The sequence below is a fragment of the Diceros bicornis genome, chromosome X (assembly GCF_020826845.1).
Source record: "Diceros bicornis minor isolate mBicDic1 chromosome X, mDicBic1.mat.cur, whole genome shotgun sequence".
Lineage (NCBI taxonomy): Eukaryota > Metazoa > Chordata > Mammalia > Perissodactyla > Rhinocerotidae > Diceros > Diceros bicornis.
In genome coordinates, this window is record NC_080781.1 from 44286839 (window position 1) to 44305236 (window position 18398).

General features: G+C 40.4%; 1 protein-coding gene across 1 annotated transcript; it reads right to left on the minus strand.

The window, feature by feature from the left end:
• Positions 1 to 7055: 7055 nt before the first annotated feature.
• On the minus strand, positions 7056 to 9465 carry GSPT2 (G1 to S phase transition 2). The gene has a single exon (XM_058535887.1). The coding sequence runs from the start codon at positions 9349 to 9351 to the stop codon at positions 7468 to 7470; it is 1884 nt and encodes a 627-aa protein (XP_058391870.1). The 5' UTR covers positions 9352 to 9465; the 3' UTR covers positions 7056 to 7467.
• Positions 9466 to 18398: the final 8933 nt, after the last annotated feature.

Consider the following 18398-nt stretch of genomic DNA (forward strand, 5'->3'; position numbering starts at 1 on the left):
TGAAACGCTAGAAAATAAAGAATCCCAATTCTTCAACAAATAAATTACAAGAAAAACAAAAGAAGGGACAACCTATAGATTGAAAGACTTAATAGGCATATTAACAAATTATAATGCATGAGAGTAAACTGGATCCTGAGTTGAAAATCAAATTTCAAAAAATTAAATATTTATGACACAATTGGAAAATTTTAGCTAGGAATGAATATTTAGGAATTATTTAGGAATTATATTTAGGATATTTAGGATATTTAGGAATTATAATTCATTTTTACATGTGATAATGTTATTGTGCTAATATTTTAGTGTCTGTGTCTTTTAGAGATACATATTGAAATAATCTTTTTTGTGGGTGTGTGAGGAAGATCAGCCCTGAGCTAACATCCATGCTAATCCTCCTCTTTTTGCTGAGGAAGACTGGCTCTGAGCTAACATCTATTGCCAATCCTCCTCCTTTTTTTTTCCCCAAAGCCCCAGTAGATAGTTGTATGTCATAGTTGCACATCCTTCTAGTTGCTGTATGTGGGACGCAGCCTCAGCATGGCCGGAGAAGCGGTGCGTTGGTGCGCGCCCGGGATCCGAAGCTGGGCCACCAGTAGCAGAGCGTGCACAGTTAACCGCTGAGCCATGGGGCCGGACCCTGAAATAATCTTTTAAGTGATATGATGTTTAGGATTAGCTTCAAAATAACCTGTGGGTGGAGAGAAGTGGGTGGGAGTATAGATGAAATAAGATTGACCAAGAGTTCTTAACTGTTGAAGCTCTGTGAGATCTACATGGATTCTTTATAATATTACATCTTGTCATATATCTGACACTATAACAGAAAGTTGCTTTTTTTTTAAATGTTCAAAGCCACAATATAGACTAATTAATCAGAATTTCTGGATTAGGATCCAGGGCATTAGTATTTCTAAAAGCTACTTTCACATGAGTTTACTATGCAGCAAAAGTTTAGAGACAATGGTATAAAGAAACATGGCCTTACTTTTTTTTTCTCCTGATGGGAAGTCTGGAAGTACACTTGTATCAGTTCAGTTGCTCAAAGATGCCACAAGGATACCACAGCTTTCATCTTCCTACTCAACCATTTTCAGCAGGTTGACTCTATGACCACATGCTTGTCACAACATGGCTGCAACAGCCCCAAGCATCTCTATCACATTCCAAGTGCCATCATCCTCTTTTCTCACATCTATCCTTTTTGTTAAGAAATAGCCTTTTCTATAGAAGTCCCCAACACATTCCCGGTAGACCTCAATGGACAGAACTGAGCCACATGGCCACTCTTAGGTGTAGGGGAGGCTGGAAAACCATCATCTGATAAAGGGGAATGGGATAGCCATGACTACATTGGGAAAATTGAGCCCCCCCCCCCGAAACTGGACATATTGCTTCTTGGCATTGGTAGGAAAGGCTGTTGGGTCAGCAATCAACAAATCCAGTGAGAAAGGAGAAGCAGAGCTTCCGGGGTCAAAAACACAGTGAAGAGTAAGGATTGAACATGCACTGAAGGGAATAAACTCACAAAGATTGAGCCACATACTATTTCCAGGCACTTTCGTACCTGCTACCTTGTTCAGTCCTCACAACAATCCTGTAAACAAGGGAACTGGCATTAACTCCATGTTATGCATGAGGGACTGGAGACTCATAGAGGAGGGGCGAGGTGGCTTCTTTAGGGTTCTGATTAGTGTCTCCATGATGCATTACTTTACCCCTCTGCCATAGACCCTTTTCTGACTTACCAAGATCACTGTCTGAAACATAAACAGAGGAAGAAAAAGAGGTCCACTATTTCCTCAGCACCGTGCTAGGCATATTTCATGTCGGGAAGGGGACATATTTTGATTCTGGCCACTTCTGTGATGATGGGATCTTCTGGAAGAGGTGAGGGCACTAGGGTGGCCCAGAGCAGAACTTGCCCTTCATTGTAGCTGTTACCAGTCTGCATACTCAGATCATACGTGTTATCTTGGATCCCACTAACTCAGCCAGGCATTGGTAGATAGTATGTAGCCTAACACTCATACTTGGGGGTCTATGAAGCTTGGCAATGTCACCATCTTCAGAGTTGGCTGCCATGCTGCCAGTATTGCCAGCAGTTTTGACCCTTTTGTCTTATAGAATGAATCTGATGTGCATTCATCCCTTAGCCACATGTGGGCCCACCTCAGATTGTGCCAGGAAATCATTATGACCTTTCTCATGCCCCCAGTTTCCCTCCAGGCCTTGAATAGTGTACCGTCCATAGAGGCAAACAGTTCTTATTGGATTATGTTAACTTTTGGTCACTGCAAAGTTATACTCACCACCAGGATCTTGTGAAGCCACCTCTCATCCGTCCTGAATCACCATCCTTTAAGGTTAGGGCTTCCTTAGATATATCTCCCACCCTTCAACTCTTCTGTATTCCCTTGTTAAATGTGTGAAATATATGCTTGCAGCTCATCTACTTTTCAGACCAGAGTTCTTTTTGGTTTAGCATGTATTGAAAAACATGGATGAGGATGGAGTGTTCTTGTCATTAGCACCACTCAGTAGCTAAGCCTTTACATGTTTAAAGAAAGTATTGATACATTTCATTTCACCTATTCATTTATACCCTACCAAATTGGCAAAAGAAGCTAAAGCAGTTTAGAAAGCTAAATAATATATGCCACATGAGCATCAATTAAAGCAGGGTGCAAAAAGAAATACAAAGGTAGAAATCAAATACAAGCCTTTAATCCAGGTACTGTCAGCTAAACCTGCAGAAGCCATTTCAGGCCTTTCTTAGTCATTTGCCATGTGATGATGTGTTCTTGTGCGAATTTATTGGTGTGGCAAAAGGTCACTGATAGACTGTGGTAGAACTAGTAAAACCAGTCTCAGGAGGAGATAATTCATCTATAGTCTCTGTTAGACACTAGAGGAAGCCTTTTACTCAGTGCCCCAAACATGAAAGAAGAGCTGTAATTGGATACATATTGGATATATATCATCTCAAGTGCAAGATACAGTGACATGATTGTGTACAGCAGTCTGATGGTGGATAAAGCTTTCTTTTCTTTCTTTTCTTTTTTTGTCTTCTCATGCTAAAACTGGAGGCAGTTCTCAATATTCTCTGCTTGGGTATTTGAAGAAGTTCAGCAAAGAGAGAAATATCCTCATTAGATGGCTGAGAAATGTCTACAAATTATCTGTTCGTGTAAATTCTGATTGCTTAATATTAATCTGAGTAGAAAATAAGGGGCTTTGCTGAAACTCCTTTTGATTGATGTCTGATTCTTAGAGCCTAAATTTTTCATTCACTGACTTATAAAAGAAACTATACAATTTTCTTAAGGGTAAGTGAAGGAAAAGAGAATACGCCTAGAATTTAGACAAATTTCCTCTAAAACAATCTGGCATTGTTGAGTGCAGGATAGAACTGTGAGGGAAGCCAATAGTTAATATTCTACAGGCTATAGTGTAAAATTGTAAGCTGTGCCCTCTTGTATGTAAGCTTTTTTTCTTTTTTTGTTTTCTCATACATGGCATGTTCATACAGTAGATTCTTCTTTTTTCTTTTCCCTTTCCCTTGTTGATTTTGCTGATCTGTCGAACATTAACAATGTTTTGAAAAAGCCTCTCCCAAATTCTAGCACAAGCTCACTTTCCCCACTCCGTGGAAATAGTAGTGTCCTTGGTGAGAAAACTTGCATCAAATTTTCCTTTCCCCCAGTGGCCAACCAAGAGTAGATGTTATAATTGAAAACTAGGACAAATGGAAATATGCCAATAATCTCAATAGAAAACATAGAAGGAACCATACTGAACATGAAAACAGGCACTGGATCAATGAGAACATGTTCGAATGCTCAGGTTTTGGCAGAACTTCTGTGGTTGTTAGTTCTTGTTTAAGGGTCATGAAATGGTAACTAATAGTCTCTGCTGCTAAATAGTCCATTTTAACTAAAACAAGTGGATTGAATATTTATACTGCAAAATGTTTATAAGTAAACTTTAAAAAGAGCAGGTTCTTGCACTGTAGTAAACCAGAATCATGATATTGTGACAGGAGGGTCTATTTTTGAGAAAGGATTTGTCTTTTAAAGACAGGAACAGTAACTGTAAGTAGATATTAAAAGCACCAGAAATTTGTCTTGGGTACCAGAGAAAGATGCTCAAAATGAGCCATGTGGAGGTCTGCCACTTTCTACCCAGCCAAGATTTTCCCCTTTCTTATCTTCTTGGGTCTTTGTTGACGTAAAGAATAAGTTGGCCCCTTTCCCTAAACCCCCTCAGAGTTGTCCCATAATGACCAGAGAAATAAAGGAAGAACCTTGGGAGTAAAATTACCAAGAGCCAATTGGTAGACACTTATTGAGAAAGCCAGAAGTAAGAAGTTCATAATGTATTTACAGCATGCAGCCAGACTTGGGGAGATTCTGCATTATCCTGGTTGTCAGGAATTTGAGATGAAGCTTTGAGGACAGTTAAGTTAAATTGGTCTGAATTGGAGGCAATAGGGGACCTATGAAGTGATGCTGCTCTGTATGCCCTGGGGAAGCTAGTACTGTTTGTGAATGGCCCCACTTGCAGTATCGGAGAAGACCACCAGGCATTAAGAACTATAGAGGAAGGTGTTTGGGAAGTTAGAAAAATGTTACCATGAGTTTATATCTACTTTTCTAAAGAGCCAGAGTCTGGTGTATCCAATCACCTGGATGATCTGCTTCTCACTGAAATGAAAATAATTGGTTTCTAATATCTCCTTTCAAAGATTTATGCCATGCTCTCCAAAAAATTTTTAATACAGTTCAGAGTTCTTGGTGGAGAAATTGCTATACAACTGGCTAATGAGAAAGATATTTAGCGCTGCAATGAACACAGGGGTGCATGTACCTTTACAAATTGGTGTTCTCAAGTTCTTTGGATAAATACCCAACAGTGGAATAGCTGGATCATATGGTAGTTCTAGCCTTGATTTTTTGAGGAATCTCCATACTGTTTTCCATAGTGGCTGCACCAGTTTGCACTCCCACCAGCAGTGTATGAGAGTTCCCTTCTCTCCACATCCTCTCCAACACATGTTGTTTCCTGTCTTGTTAATTATAGCCATTCTGACGGGTGTGAGGTGATATCTCATTGTAGTTTTGATTTGCATGTCCCTGATAGTTAGTGATTTTGAACATCTTTTCATGTGTCTGTTGGCCATCTGTATATGGATAAAGAAGATGTGGTATATATACACAATGGAATACTACTCAGCCATAACAAACGATGAAATCCAGCCATTTGTGACAACATGGATGGACATTGAGGGTATAATGCAAAGTGAAATAAGTCAGAGGGAGAAGGTCAAATACCATATGATTTCCTTCATTAAGTAGTAGATAATAACAACAATAAACAAACACATAGGGACAGAGATTGGATTGGTGGTTACCAGAGGGAAAGGGGGGAGGGAGGAGGGTGAAAGGGATAATTCGGTACATGTGTGTGGTGATGGGTTGTAATTAGTATTTTGGTGGTGAACATGATGTAATCTATGCAGAAATAGAAGTACAATGATGTACACCTGAAATTTTTACAATGTTATAAACCAATGTTACTGCAATAAACAAAAAATTAAAAAAAAAAAGATATTTCGAAGCCAGTTTTTGATAGGAAATTATCCAAATTGGATGAAAAAAGAGTTCTGTTCTGCCTTGGGCTTTGGCCTATTAGTGAAAGATATCCACAATAATCGTATTGGTAAATTACTAACATTGCAAAACAATGAGATTGATGCAGCATCAGAAGTAATTTTTTCACAAGTGGCTGCCAGGGCAAAACTTAGCAAACGCTGGATTGGCCTGTATTTCAGAGCACAGAGGCAAGAGAAGGAACTCTAAAATAAAAGTGAAACTCTTGCCACTGACATTCCAATTATTGAAGGACTGGGTCCAAGACAATATGAGGCACATCCCTGTGGGTTAGGTTATCTGACATATGACAAAATAAAAATCCTCATTTCCCGTGTGCATGTCCTGAAGATCTATGATGGATGCTTCACAGAACCATGCTATTGATGCTCTGACAAGACCACTGGCTATCTCTGGCAAATTAGACATCCTGGAGGTACATGGGTACACAAAGAAAGGGACCGTGGAGAAGGGAACAATGTCTTTGCCTGAGCATGGACCTAGGGTGTTCTGGCAGCAGTCTTCACCCCTGTTTAAACAGCCCATGAGTGTGAGGAATCGGCCCTGTCCATCATTGAGCAGGTGTTTCCATTGGGCCACTACCCACTTACCAAGACATAAAGTTTTTGCAGCTGTTGATAGTTATGTAGGTTGTAAGGCTGCTCTCCTGCCAATAAAAGTAGCCACCTCAAGATCCACAGTTGATGTTTTCCTCAATACATTGTTCAGAAACAAGTCCAGATCTCTGACCCCAAGAGTGGATCGTGATCTGATGGTAAAAATGACCTTCCACCTTTTCTACTAACCCCCCAAGCCCTGAAGAATGAAGGGTGGGATAGTCTCATTTCCCAGCTTAAGACCCTCACTAACTCTTCCTTTTCAGTAAATGACTTACAGTCCTATTGCAAGTATTTATCTTCTCAATAGTCATGCCCTTTATTGTGTTGTGTCCTACATCACAACTCTCATGGTGAACAAAACAAAGGGGTGTGTTAGGATGATGGAGTACAGATAAGAGTCTAGTCAACATACAGTCTGAATCCTCAGGTATCTTTGTAATTTGGCCATGCTCAACATTAGGGGACCTCATAGATAGATAGATAGAAAGGCCCGAGCCTTTCTTTTTCAAATCACAAGTAGGGAAGCAGAAGAGCTCGTTTATTGACTGGACTTGAACACAGAAAGCAAAGTTCATTAGGAAGAGCCCTAAAATAAATTTTTGTTCATAATAAAATTTTTCCTTTAATATAAACCTGTGCAGTTTGTAAATGCCTCACTTAAAACAGTGAGTGGAGGATAGTTTTACTATGCCCATGTAATAAAATGTATTCAATTACTTGAGAAAATAAAAAAGCTAATTGAAAACTATTACATACAAATTAAAAAATATTCAAAAGTGTTTCAAATGGAATATTTTATTCACATGTTGGCTGTCTTTTTAACATGTATACACACACACATTCTGATTGGTCTGCGTGGAACAAGAGTCGTCTAAATATCCTAAGGAAAAATGAAAAATTAAAAAATATCTTAATTTTTCATTTTTATAGACAGTTACATCCACATCACTTACAAAGCTATTACTGATTCTGTTCAAGGTAGCAGAATGGCATAGGAGGAGGAAACTTGTGGGTGAATTCAATGGTGACATAACTGAGATCTCAACATGAGAAAGCTGACAAAACATGGATTTTTGCTGTGAAATTTCTCTTTGCAAAATATGGAGAAAAGTCTGTCAATGGGCAGTAAATAAGAGAAGGTGGTGAACTTTGGAGTCAATTCTCACAGTATGGTGCAGGGGCATCAAGAAAACTGCTTAGTCCTTCTCTGGGACCAGTTTCAGAACTTTTCCAATTGCAATGGTCTTACCCTCATCTCTTAAAGTAAAACGACCCATCTGAGGAAAATCTTTGAATGTCTCAAGGCAGATAGTTCCTGCTGTCCTTAAACGGGCAATGCACACTTGATCTTGTTTCACGAAGCGGGGCCGTGTCTTACTTTTTTCTCCTGATTTTTTGTCTACCAAGGAGATTAAGGCTGTTATCTCAACTTCCTCAATACAAGTATGAATGTGCAGCACCGCATTATAACCTGGGCAGATGATGGACTTGTGCTCAATAATCACTATCTGAACATCAAATGTGCGCCCAGAATGGCAAAGATTATTAGGGTCACAAAGTATGAATCCTGGAAGAATCTCTTCTTCTTCAATTCCCTTCAGTCTGATTTTAAGGTTTTCACCTGGGGCTACATAATCAGTTTCAGCATCATCAGAAAGTATTCCAAGAACTTCCACATTGTGCTTGTTTGGCATCATCACCAGCTGCTGGCCTTTAAAAATGGATCCTGATTCCAGCTTTCCCAGGACCACAGTGCCCATATCCTTGTATTTATCCACAATTGGCAGTCTAATTGGTCCATCAATTGATCTGTTGAAGTTTGGCATATTATCCAAATATGGAATAAATGGTAATCCAGTGTACCAAGGGCAGAAATCTGATTGCTCTTTAATATTTGCCCCAGTCAGCCCTGAGCAGGGCATAAAGTGAATGTCCTTTTTGGGACTGAAGCCGACTTTTTTCAAAAAGGGCACCAGTTTTTCTTTACATTCTTCATATCTCTCGCTGCTCCAGTTTACTGTGGGATCGTCCATCTTATTAATAAGCACTATTAAATGTTTTACCCCTGCTGTTTTTGCCAACATCGCATGTTCTCTTGTCTGTCCACCTTTTTCAAATCCAGTTTCAAACTCTCCTTTCCTGGCAGAGATTACCAGTACAGCCAAATCAGCTTGAGAAGCACCGCCAATCATATTTGGGACAAAACTCTTGTGGCCAGGGGCATCTAAAATTGTGAAATGTTTCTTTTCTGTTTCAAAATAGGCACGACCCACTTCTACTGTTTTACCCTTGTCTCGTTCTTCCTGATTTGTATCTAAGGCCCAAGACAAATACCAAGTTTCTCTGTTTTTTTCTTTAGCTTCTCTTTCATATTTCTCAAGTGTCCTCTTGTCAACCATTCCTGTCAAAAACATTATTTGTCCTCCAATGGTTGACTTTCCAGCATCTACATGCCCAATGAATACCACATTTACGTGTTCTTTTTTAGGAGCACCTGAGGGTACGACCACAAATTTAGATTTTCTTATTTCCTCTTTCTCCATCATTTCCTGGCCACTTTCTTCTGGGGGCCCTGAATCTCCCAAAGAACTACCCCCTGGCTCAGCTTCACTTACTTCTTTACTGTGCTCCCATGACTTCTCTAGGACCATCTCCACCTCTCCATTTTCTACAACAGGTTCTGAAAGTTCCATGGTAACGTCTGAATTGGAACCTTCACGCAACACTAACTGTTCCTCTTTGGAATGTTCCACAGGTGCCCCCCGTCCCAGCCTTTTACCTTGAGGGTCGCCCGCGCCGGTGCAGGTTTCATCGATGCTAGAGGTGTCAGCAGGGGGGGTCTGCGGCTGGGCCGGGCCCCGCAGGAAAGACGGCACGAACTCCGCGGCGTGTACGTTAGGCACGAAGGGTCTGGCGTTGATGTTGAGCTGACGGCTGAAGGCCGAAATGAGATGCTCACGCTGGGTCTCGGCCACTGCCAAGGAGGCTCGGTCCCAGCTCGGGACCGAACCCGGGGCTTCCAAGTCTACCTGGTCCCAGCAGTCGGGCGCTGAGTCGCTGCTGCTGCTGCCCAGATCCATGGTCTGAGGACCTGATGGGTGACGGGGAGGGAGCGGGGTCAACAGGCCAGAAAGAGTGGGCTATGCCGCCAAGGGTAAGGCAGCAACAGCGAAGGGCCAAGGAGTACGGACACGAACCTTAGCGGCAGCGCGGAAGCACCTAAGTCCCGACACTGCATTTGCAACTGCGGCGGCGGCAGCAGAGATGGCGGCTCAACCCTCTGCTCTTGTGTGTGAGCGGATCTCCTCCCCCAAATCCCAACCACTTCCGACTCCTCCACCGCCGACCCAACGCTGCCGTGGATTGACCCCTCGCTGCCATCCGTACGCTTGGCCTCCTTAGTTCTAAGTCATGGCCTAATTCCAAAAGTAAAATTTTTAAAACAAAAATTTCTATTCATTTTTGTTCACACGATCTGGGAGAGCAATTTGACAATTTAATGATTAAACCTGGATAGGAACACCTGATTTACAATTCTACTCAAAGATTCAAGTAAAAATGAAAATTCCCATTGAACAAATGGAGGCAGGATATGGGTTAACTACCCAGAAACCCAGCAACCGAAGGAAGAAATTAGTGACTAGGGAGGCACTCATGAAATACATGAAGATGTAGCTGACTTTAGATCACTACTAAATGCGACTTTAGATCACTCATTAGTCTGAAATCCAGAGACCTTTTGATATTCCCTTTTTTAGTGGGCCCCCATAAGCCTGTAACTTTTGCTAATGGCTTCTACAGTGTAAGTATAGGGTTATAACTTCTTTTCATATTAAGCACTCTGGCTGTCTGCATGGAGGGAATTCCCAAGGAGAACCTTGTCCTACTGAAGCTGCCCAACCTATAGCATTCATGCACGTGTCTGGACAATGGCTGGCCTGTGATGCTGTGGTGGATCACACAGACAAGCACTGGACTCAAATCAAAGCTGTATTCTTCTAACCAACTGTGTTCTGGGTGTACCTGCCCCATTCATCAGTACCTCCCCAGAGTACACTCTATGTCCACAGGCTTTCCTCCTCCTTCTGGGGACCTGGAACTCTACTCACTGCTGGTACTGGGTTTGCTCTAAGGAAGAATCAGTGTCACGTTGGAGCTTTCCTCGGTTGGTGGTAATGACATGGGGCTGTGAGTGTCAGCCTAATTCAATTGATTAAGACCTCTGAGATGTACAAAGTCCATAAGACTCTAATCAATAGAATTTCAGAAAAGTTTGTAACATTTGAGCCAAAGACTAGAAGAACTAGTTTGTAAATTATCCTAATTTAGATCAAATTGAAATAGAAAAAAGATCCTGGGAAAATACAATTTGCTAGTACAAGACAAAGTCATAGAGGGGCTGGCCAGGTGGCGCAAGCGGTTAAGTGTGCGTGCTCCGCTGCGGCGGCCAGGGATTCACCGGTTCGGATCCCGGGCGCGCACTGATGCACCACTTGGTAAGCCATGCTGTGGCAGTGTCCCATATAAAGTGGAGGAAGATGGGCATGGATGTTAGCCCAGGGCCAGTCTTCCTCAGCAAAAAAAGAGGAGGATTGGCAGATGTTAGCACCCGGGCTGATCTTCCTCATAAAAAAAAAACAAGAAAGGTGAAGTCATAGAGCTGGATATTAAATAAATCCAACAAGTGAAAATATTATAAAAATTAGTAACTGATTTATAACAAAAATTTTCTTCTCCAGACTTTAGCAGTAGAAAAAAATGTCCTATGTCTAACATACTTGAATCTTTGATGGATTCAGTCTGGGGCTGCCACTATTTTACTAGCTCTGTGCTGCTCCCAAGCCATTAGATATCAACACCCTTCATTCTTTTTGCCTCAGGTGATGGCTTAATTATTTGCTATCACATAAGGAGAATGTGCACACCTACTCACAATTAATAGGAAGAACTGAGAGGTTGAATGTGCAGAGACTCATGGAAAATACTCCACAGATGTGCTGGAGCCTTTCATGGGCATTCTGTAAACCTAGGATAGACTTACTAAAATGTCTCTGGGAGAACTTGTTAAGGTTTAGGCAGTTGTGTTCACATAAGGTTAGTAATAGTAAGAAAGAGGACAGACTTTGGATGTTTCCTTCGCCTGAGTCAATTGCATTGATCATGAGAATATTAGCATGACTACTACTTAGTAGTATCTCTGTTAGAGAACAGAGGATGTTTCAATTTTAGAACCTTAAAGGAGACATGAGAAATAGTGAGTGGATGTCCTCACAAGCCATCATCCTTGGGTCTCAGGGGGAGCCAGGTCCACCCAAAAGAGAAAAACATTGACCAGGCCATATACAGAGACTAACCTTGAACAAAACTCTTTCTGTTTGTGTGATGGGGTGATTGTCTCCAGTTTATCTGCCTAGAACTTGGAGAGAGTTCATCGGTAAATAAGAGAATTCTCACCAAAGGCTTTAAAAAAAAAAGGTGTAGGCAATATCTGATCTTCGCTTAATTTAATCATTTTCTCCTTAAAATTTTTTATTGTAAAATATAATGCAAATTCAGAAAATCACATAAAACAAAATTATAGCTTATTGTCTTAGAAGGGAAACATGCTTGTAACCACCACCCAAATCAATAATTAGAAATTTGCCGGCCAATCTAGAAGGATTCTCTGTACCCCCTCCGAGAAATGTAACCACTATCTTGACATTTATGGTAATCACCGCTGTGATTTTCTGTATGGTTTTATCACACAGATGTATGCCCAAATACTATAGTTCAATTTTGCCTAGCTTTTTTGATACTTCTTTTGAGTGTCTCTTAATCTACAGGTTCCCAACCTATCCTCCCTTTTTTCATGTCATTTATTCATTTAAAAAAGAGGATGATGTGACTTGTAGGGTTTTCTACATTCTTGACTTTGCTGACTGTATCCCTATGGTATAATTTATGATATTTATTTTTTCTCTGTATTTCTTGTATATCAATAATTGGATTTATGAGCTTGACCAGATATAGGTGCAATTTTTTAGCAAGAATACTTCAAGGGAGGTTTTGAGTATTTCCATAAAGAGGCACATAAGGTCTGGTTGTGACTCCTTTTACAGTTATCAGTAATTAATGATTGTGTGAAACATTATATCCTTGGGGTTGCAAAATTGTGATATCATACTTCTGTCATTCTTCCTTTCTTTACTAACTGGAATATTGCTTTAAAACAATTTCCCTTCATCAACAATTTTGCTATTTTGAGGTACAGGTCATAAAGGAAAGGCAGAGAAGTGCTTGATTATTTCTCTTTATTTTAGAGTTTTCAAAATAATGATTTCATTGCCTGTAATCCTTCACAGATTACAAATAAGGATATTTCAAAACAATAATTATGAACTGTTGCATTTGCATATATTTGACGTGTTTTAAATAATTTCCCTTACTATACTTACTGATGTTAAGATGGTCCATCACTGGTGACTGAAAGCCTCTTCAAGTTGGGTTCTGAATGATTTTGAGACTATGCTAGTATTCATTGATGGTTTATTTATTATCTGGTATGACAAAATGGCCCAGACCAATTTTATATATTTCTGCCAAACCAGAAATACTGGTTCTCAATGATAACAGGGGATGATAAAATTAGAAAATAAAATAATTGCTCATTTGATTTATCCCATCTACACATATAGTAGCCTGAGTACTACCACCACCAATATGACTAGAGAAAACAGATTTTTTTCATAAGCTCTCTATATTTTCCATCAGTATATCATAGTTGAACTACATCTATCTGATAACTCACTTTTGTTGAGTTTTTCCTAGGTGCAGGTCATATTTCAATTATTTTCTATGGATTCTCTCATTTCATTTTCCCTACCATTCTGTGAAGAAGGTAATCTTATCACTCTATTTTACAGATAATAAATGGATGTTTAGAGAGGCTGAGTGAATTATCCAAGGTCACATATCTAGTAAATAGTGGACTTGGTGTTCAAACACAGACAGGATGATTCTAAGGTGGTACTGGCTTGTAGCATATGTTACATAACAAGAAAAGAACGGGGAGATTTGGTGGGTTTAAATAACCAGTGGGAGAAGAGGGTAAAATCTTGGATTATCTGGGGAGAATGGAAATATGGGTTAATTTAAGAGAGAAAAGATAATTCAGCAGCATTCTTTCATGAGGACTTACATTTTCTTTCTGAAGTTGGAGATGACCCTGTTGAGACTTTGAGGGAGGACAGCAATAAGAAAAATGAGGAATGGGGGAAGATTTAGAATAGACTTTTGGGGTGTGGGAAGGTGTCTGACTTGGGGGTAGTAAAATTATTTTCTGAAGAATTGCAGTTAAACAAAAGCTCTTTAGACTGGAAAACATAGCACTTCCAGGTTTTGAAATTTTCCTCTTCCCTGGACATACACCTACTATCATTGGGCAGCCTAGAGCACAAGCAGAATTTTAAGTTTCATCCAGGTTTAAGTAATAGTATTGTCAGATGGGCTGAAAGGAGAAGAACAGGAAGATATCAAGGGGCTAGTGAACACAGGGTTAAGAACACAGTTTTGGATGCATTATATTGCTTTTCTCAGCATATCTTCCAACTCTGTGCACAAATATGCCTCTCTATACTGAAGAGGCTGGAAAGCTTAAGTTTGCATTTCCTAGAGTTTTTGCTACTAGTGCTTCAGATGCATTTTTTTGTGTGTGCGTATGTGTGTGTGAGGAAGATCATCCCCGAGCTAACAACCGTGCCAATCCTCCTCTTTTTATTTTTCCGCTGAGGAAGACCAGCCCTGAGCTAACATCTATTGCCAATCCTCCTCCTTTTTTTTTCCACTTTTTCTCCCCAAAGCCCCAGTAGATGGTTGTATGTCATAGTTGCACATCCTTCTAGTTTCTGTATGTGGGACGCCGCCTCACCATGGCCAGACAAGCAGTGCAGTGGTGCACGCCCAGATCCGAACCCGGGCCACCAGTAGCGGAGCGTGCACACTTAACCGCTAAGCCACGGGCCGGCCCCTCAGATGCATTTTACCTTCCATCAATCTGATATACACTGATCAGATTTATTTTGAGCCAATTTAAGTGTAGGGAGATGTGGGGTAAGGCAGGCATGATTTGGAGGTGTGGATCTAGTGGGGGAAGTATTTTCTTTGAGTTAGCAATTCTGGTGCAGTTTCCTGCTTCCAGGAAGGCAATGAGGGCACTCTATGCCTACAGCCAACAGCTGTACTGGAAGCATCCTGAATTCCCCATTCCTTAATGTGGCAGTTTCCCTTGGGGGCCAATTCTGCTGTATGACTGTGATAATCATTCTGAGAGGCCGTGAATAGACCTGTATCTCCAGTCCCTAGAAGGACAGTATTTATAAGCCCTTAATTCCCCAAATTAATCCCTGTGCTAAATAACATAGAGTGCTTTCTTTTAACAGCAACCAAGCAACTGACTAGTACAAATCAAGGCCTGCCAATTCTATTTCTTTCGTTTAATTTCCTTAACCACTCTGTGCCTCAGTTTCCTTATCTAATAAGTGGAGATGTATCTACATTCACACATACACCCTGAGGTGCTGGGTGCAAGGACACAAAGAGGCCACAAAGAACCACAGACACTGGAATTCTAAGTCACTTCAGCAGCTTCATCAATACTCAGACATCAATACTACAGTAAAGTGTAAGACAACAACCTCAATCAAGTCTGAAATGCCTGATAACCAAGCACGGGAGTGACCCACTCAGAAAATAGCCTAATTTTGAGTTTAAACAGGAAAAAAATGTATCTCCATTCTAAGGCAGTCCCCATTACCTCCCATGGCTACACCATACTCTGGGAAATTACTCATCTAATGTTTCCAATGCTATGTGAGCATAGAACTAGAAAAGCAAAGCTGACACTATAATCCTGTTGCTTTCAGACTAATTTGCACACAACTGACATGGGAAATATGAAGAACTCCAAAAACTGGGAAGACTAGTCACTCAGACTTGTTCATTTTCCACCAGTACCTACAACTGCTACAACAAAATTTGGTGAAGCCTACAAATGAAAATGATAATTATGTGACATGATAGAGATATTAGCTAATGCTACAGTGGTAATCACATTGCAATATATAAATGTATCAGATCAACACCTTAAACTTACACAATGTTGTCAATTAGATGTCAATAAAAAATAAAATAAAATTTGGTGAAGTACCCTCAACTAGAACTAAATTGCCTCATAGCCGAGTGCTGGAGTAGCCTACCCAGAAAGTAGTCTAATTTGGGGGTTTAAAAGGTGGAAAAAGTATCTCTATATGTTAACATGATGACCAACCAGTTCCCGCATATGTCTTAGCAATCCCTGTGTAAATATTACTGTGATCTCTCAGAGTAATGGGATAAGTTCAAGGGGTTGTCTAATTCCCCTACATTTAATCCAGCACTTCTTATTTAGCAGTCTGTATTCAAGTAATCGTAGGTGCAAGTGTTTTACACATCCCAGACTTTGTATGCTTCACAATGTTCTAATGATCCTTTGTGGAGCTCATTTCACAACAACACAGGAGAGCTAGCTGTTAGCCCCATGTTAGAAATCAGCATTGAAGTTTGGGGAAAAGGAGGCTGGTCACCAAAGGGTCTTTGATGTGACCAAGGCCCAAACACTCAGTCCTCAAAATGCACACCCATTATTGGAAAAACCATTGAGGTAAAGAAGCAGAGTAAAGACGCTTGGTGATTTACTGACAAACCGCATCCATAGGAGTGCTGGTACAATGATAAGGAAGAGATGTGTCAGGGAAAGGGGAAATTTGAGCTATGCAAGGTTCTGGGAAGTAGAGCAATAGCAGATGATGGCACAGATGAGCAAAGAGTGTGAGTGAGAATTAATGGTAATGTGAGGAAATGAATTTTGTAAGCCAAAAGATAATCAAATCCACGAGCCTAGTTGAGGTCACTTGTCCCCCTAATTAAAGTAGAAAGATCCAATGAAGGAGAGTGAGTCTTAATTTTTCTGTCTCCAAATGTAGTAATACTTGCGTAACACCAAAGACAGCAAAGGGGTAATGTCAGTTTTAAACATCTAGTGGAGGGACGGGCACAGTAATGTAATGTTATAATAAAACAATCAGGTATGATGTCAATACACCTCACTCAGTTATTTGACATACTTTCATCACACACTTACTAAGCACCTGCCTTGTGCTCGCCCCTGTGTAGGCAGGTTCAGGTGATGAGTCTGCATCAAGTAGGGACAAATTGAGTGTCAATAAGAATAATAACTAAAATGGATTTAAAAACATCAACTGTGATTAAATATTGGGTCCATAATGGCTCTAAAGGAACAAAGACCTCATGGTCACCGTTATTAAATGCTAGGAAATAAATTCCTTATTTTGAAATTGAGTAAGCAGAGGCACATAATGAAACAATTATCCGGTGTTTGGCATATGAACTGTAACATTGGTTATCAAATAGTGGGTGAGGGAAGTTTCTCACTGAAGAAGAATTCCATCTAATAAATGAAGAAGGGTAGATAGTATTAAAATATCTCCATCTTAAGCCTCAAACGACACACGCACTCTAGGCAATGAGCACCAATATCTACTCACATTACAAAAAGAGGGACAACCATACAGTATGTGCCTCCTGATGGACTAATGCAACACTGCCTCAGAGACATTCTTGCCATGATACGGAGACTGAATCAGATGAAGACTCGAGATCTAAATCCCAATTTATAGGAAAGGCAGGGGACAGAGGAGCGTGGTAAATGATGCCAATGAAATGAAATCAGCAAAATCCTGCATGTGGGTGACTCTACAGAACAAAGGACTCATTTCTCACAAGAAAAAGAGAGAGAGTAAGAGAGGGTGAATTTTACAGAGAATGAACAGGCATATTAAAAAATTGCCATGCGTGAGACTAAATGGGATCCAAAGTTGAAGACAACAAAGCGACAACATTAGCATTTATGAGAGAGTAAGGGAAACTTTATCTGCGAATGAATATTGAAGACATTAGGTAATTATTAAATATTGTTTAGCCATGATAATGGCAGGTATTGCATTACTAAAGTAGTATTTTTAAGGTGTCTTTATTTTCAAGAGTTATATTCTGCAATTTATATATGGATTAACTGATAAAATGTCTGGGATTTGCCTGAAGAAAACCTGGAGGGGTGGGGAAAGTTAGTAGGTGTAGATGAAATAAAATTGACCAAGAGCTCATGATTGTGGAAATTGGGTGGGATTTACAGTAAAATGTGGGTTCTTTATTATACATAAATTGTCATTTATCGGTTTGACAGTGTTCATAACAGAAAGTTTTTAAAATATCCAAAGCCACGATATAGACTAATAAAATAAAAATTTCTTATAGGGCCAGTGTTAGTATTTGTAAAAGTTAACTTCAAATAAGTTTAAGCTAACGTTTAGAGCCAAAGTTGTAAACAACATAAGGCCTTACCTTTCTTTTACTTGCGCTAAGAAGTCTGTCACTACGCATTCGCTGATTTGGCTGCTCAGAGTTGCCGCAAGAACACCATGGCTTCCAGCCTCCTGCTCCACTATTTTCAGCAGGTTGAGACTATAACCTCATGCTGTCACACAGCCTGCAAGAGCTCTGGGCATCTCTATCGCATTTCGAGTACCACCATCCTCTTGTTCCACATCTGTCCTTCTTATTGAAAAAGGCATATACCACAGAAGCCCCCAACACATTCCCCATACATCTTATTGGGCAGAACTGGGTCACATGGCCACCAGTACGTGTAGAGGAGGCTGGAAAATTCATTATCTGACTACGGGGACTGGGCTAGCCATGATTGCTTTGGAGAAATCCTGAGTTCCACCCTGGGACTGGACATATTACTTCTTTGAAAAAAAAATCAGATTTTCTTACCATAGAGCATTGGTAGGAAAAGCTGTTGGGTCAGAAATCAAGGAACCCAATGAGAAAGAAGAAGCAGAGCTTCTAGGGTCAAAAACAAGTCAGGAGTAAGGGTTGAGTATGCACCGAAGGGAATAAACTCACAGGATTGAGTCACACACTCTAGCCAAGCACTTTCACACCTGCTGCCTTGTTCAGTCCTCACGACAATCCTGTAAACGAGGTAACTGACATTATCTCCAGGTTACGCATGAGGGACCAGAGA

Coding starts and splice junctions, on each gene's coding strand:
- GSPT2 (XM_058535887.1), bottom strand. CDS start 9,351: ATGGATCTGGGCAGCAGCAGCAGCGACTCAGCGCCCGACTGCTGGGAC.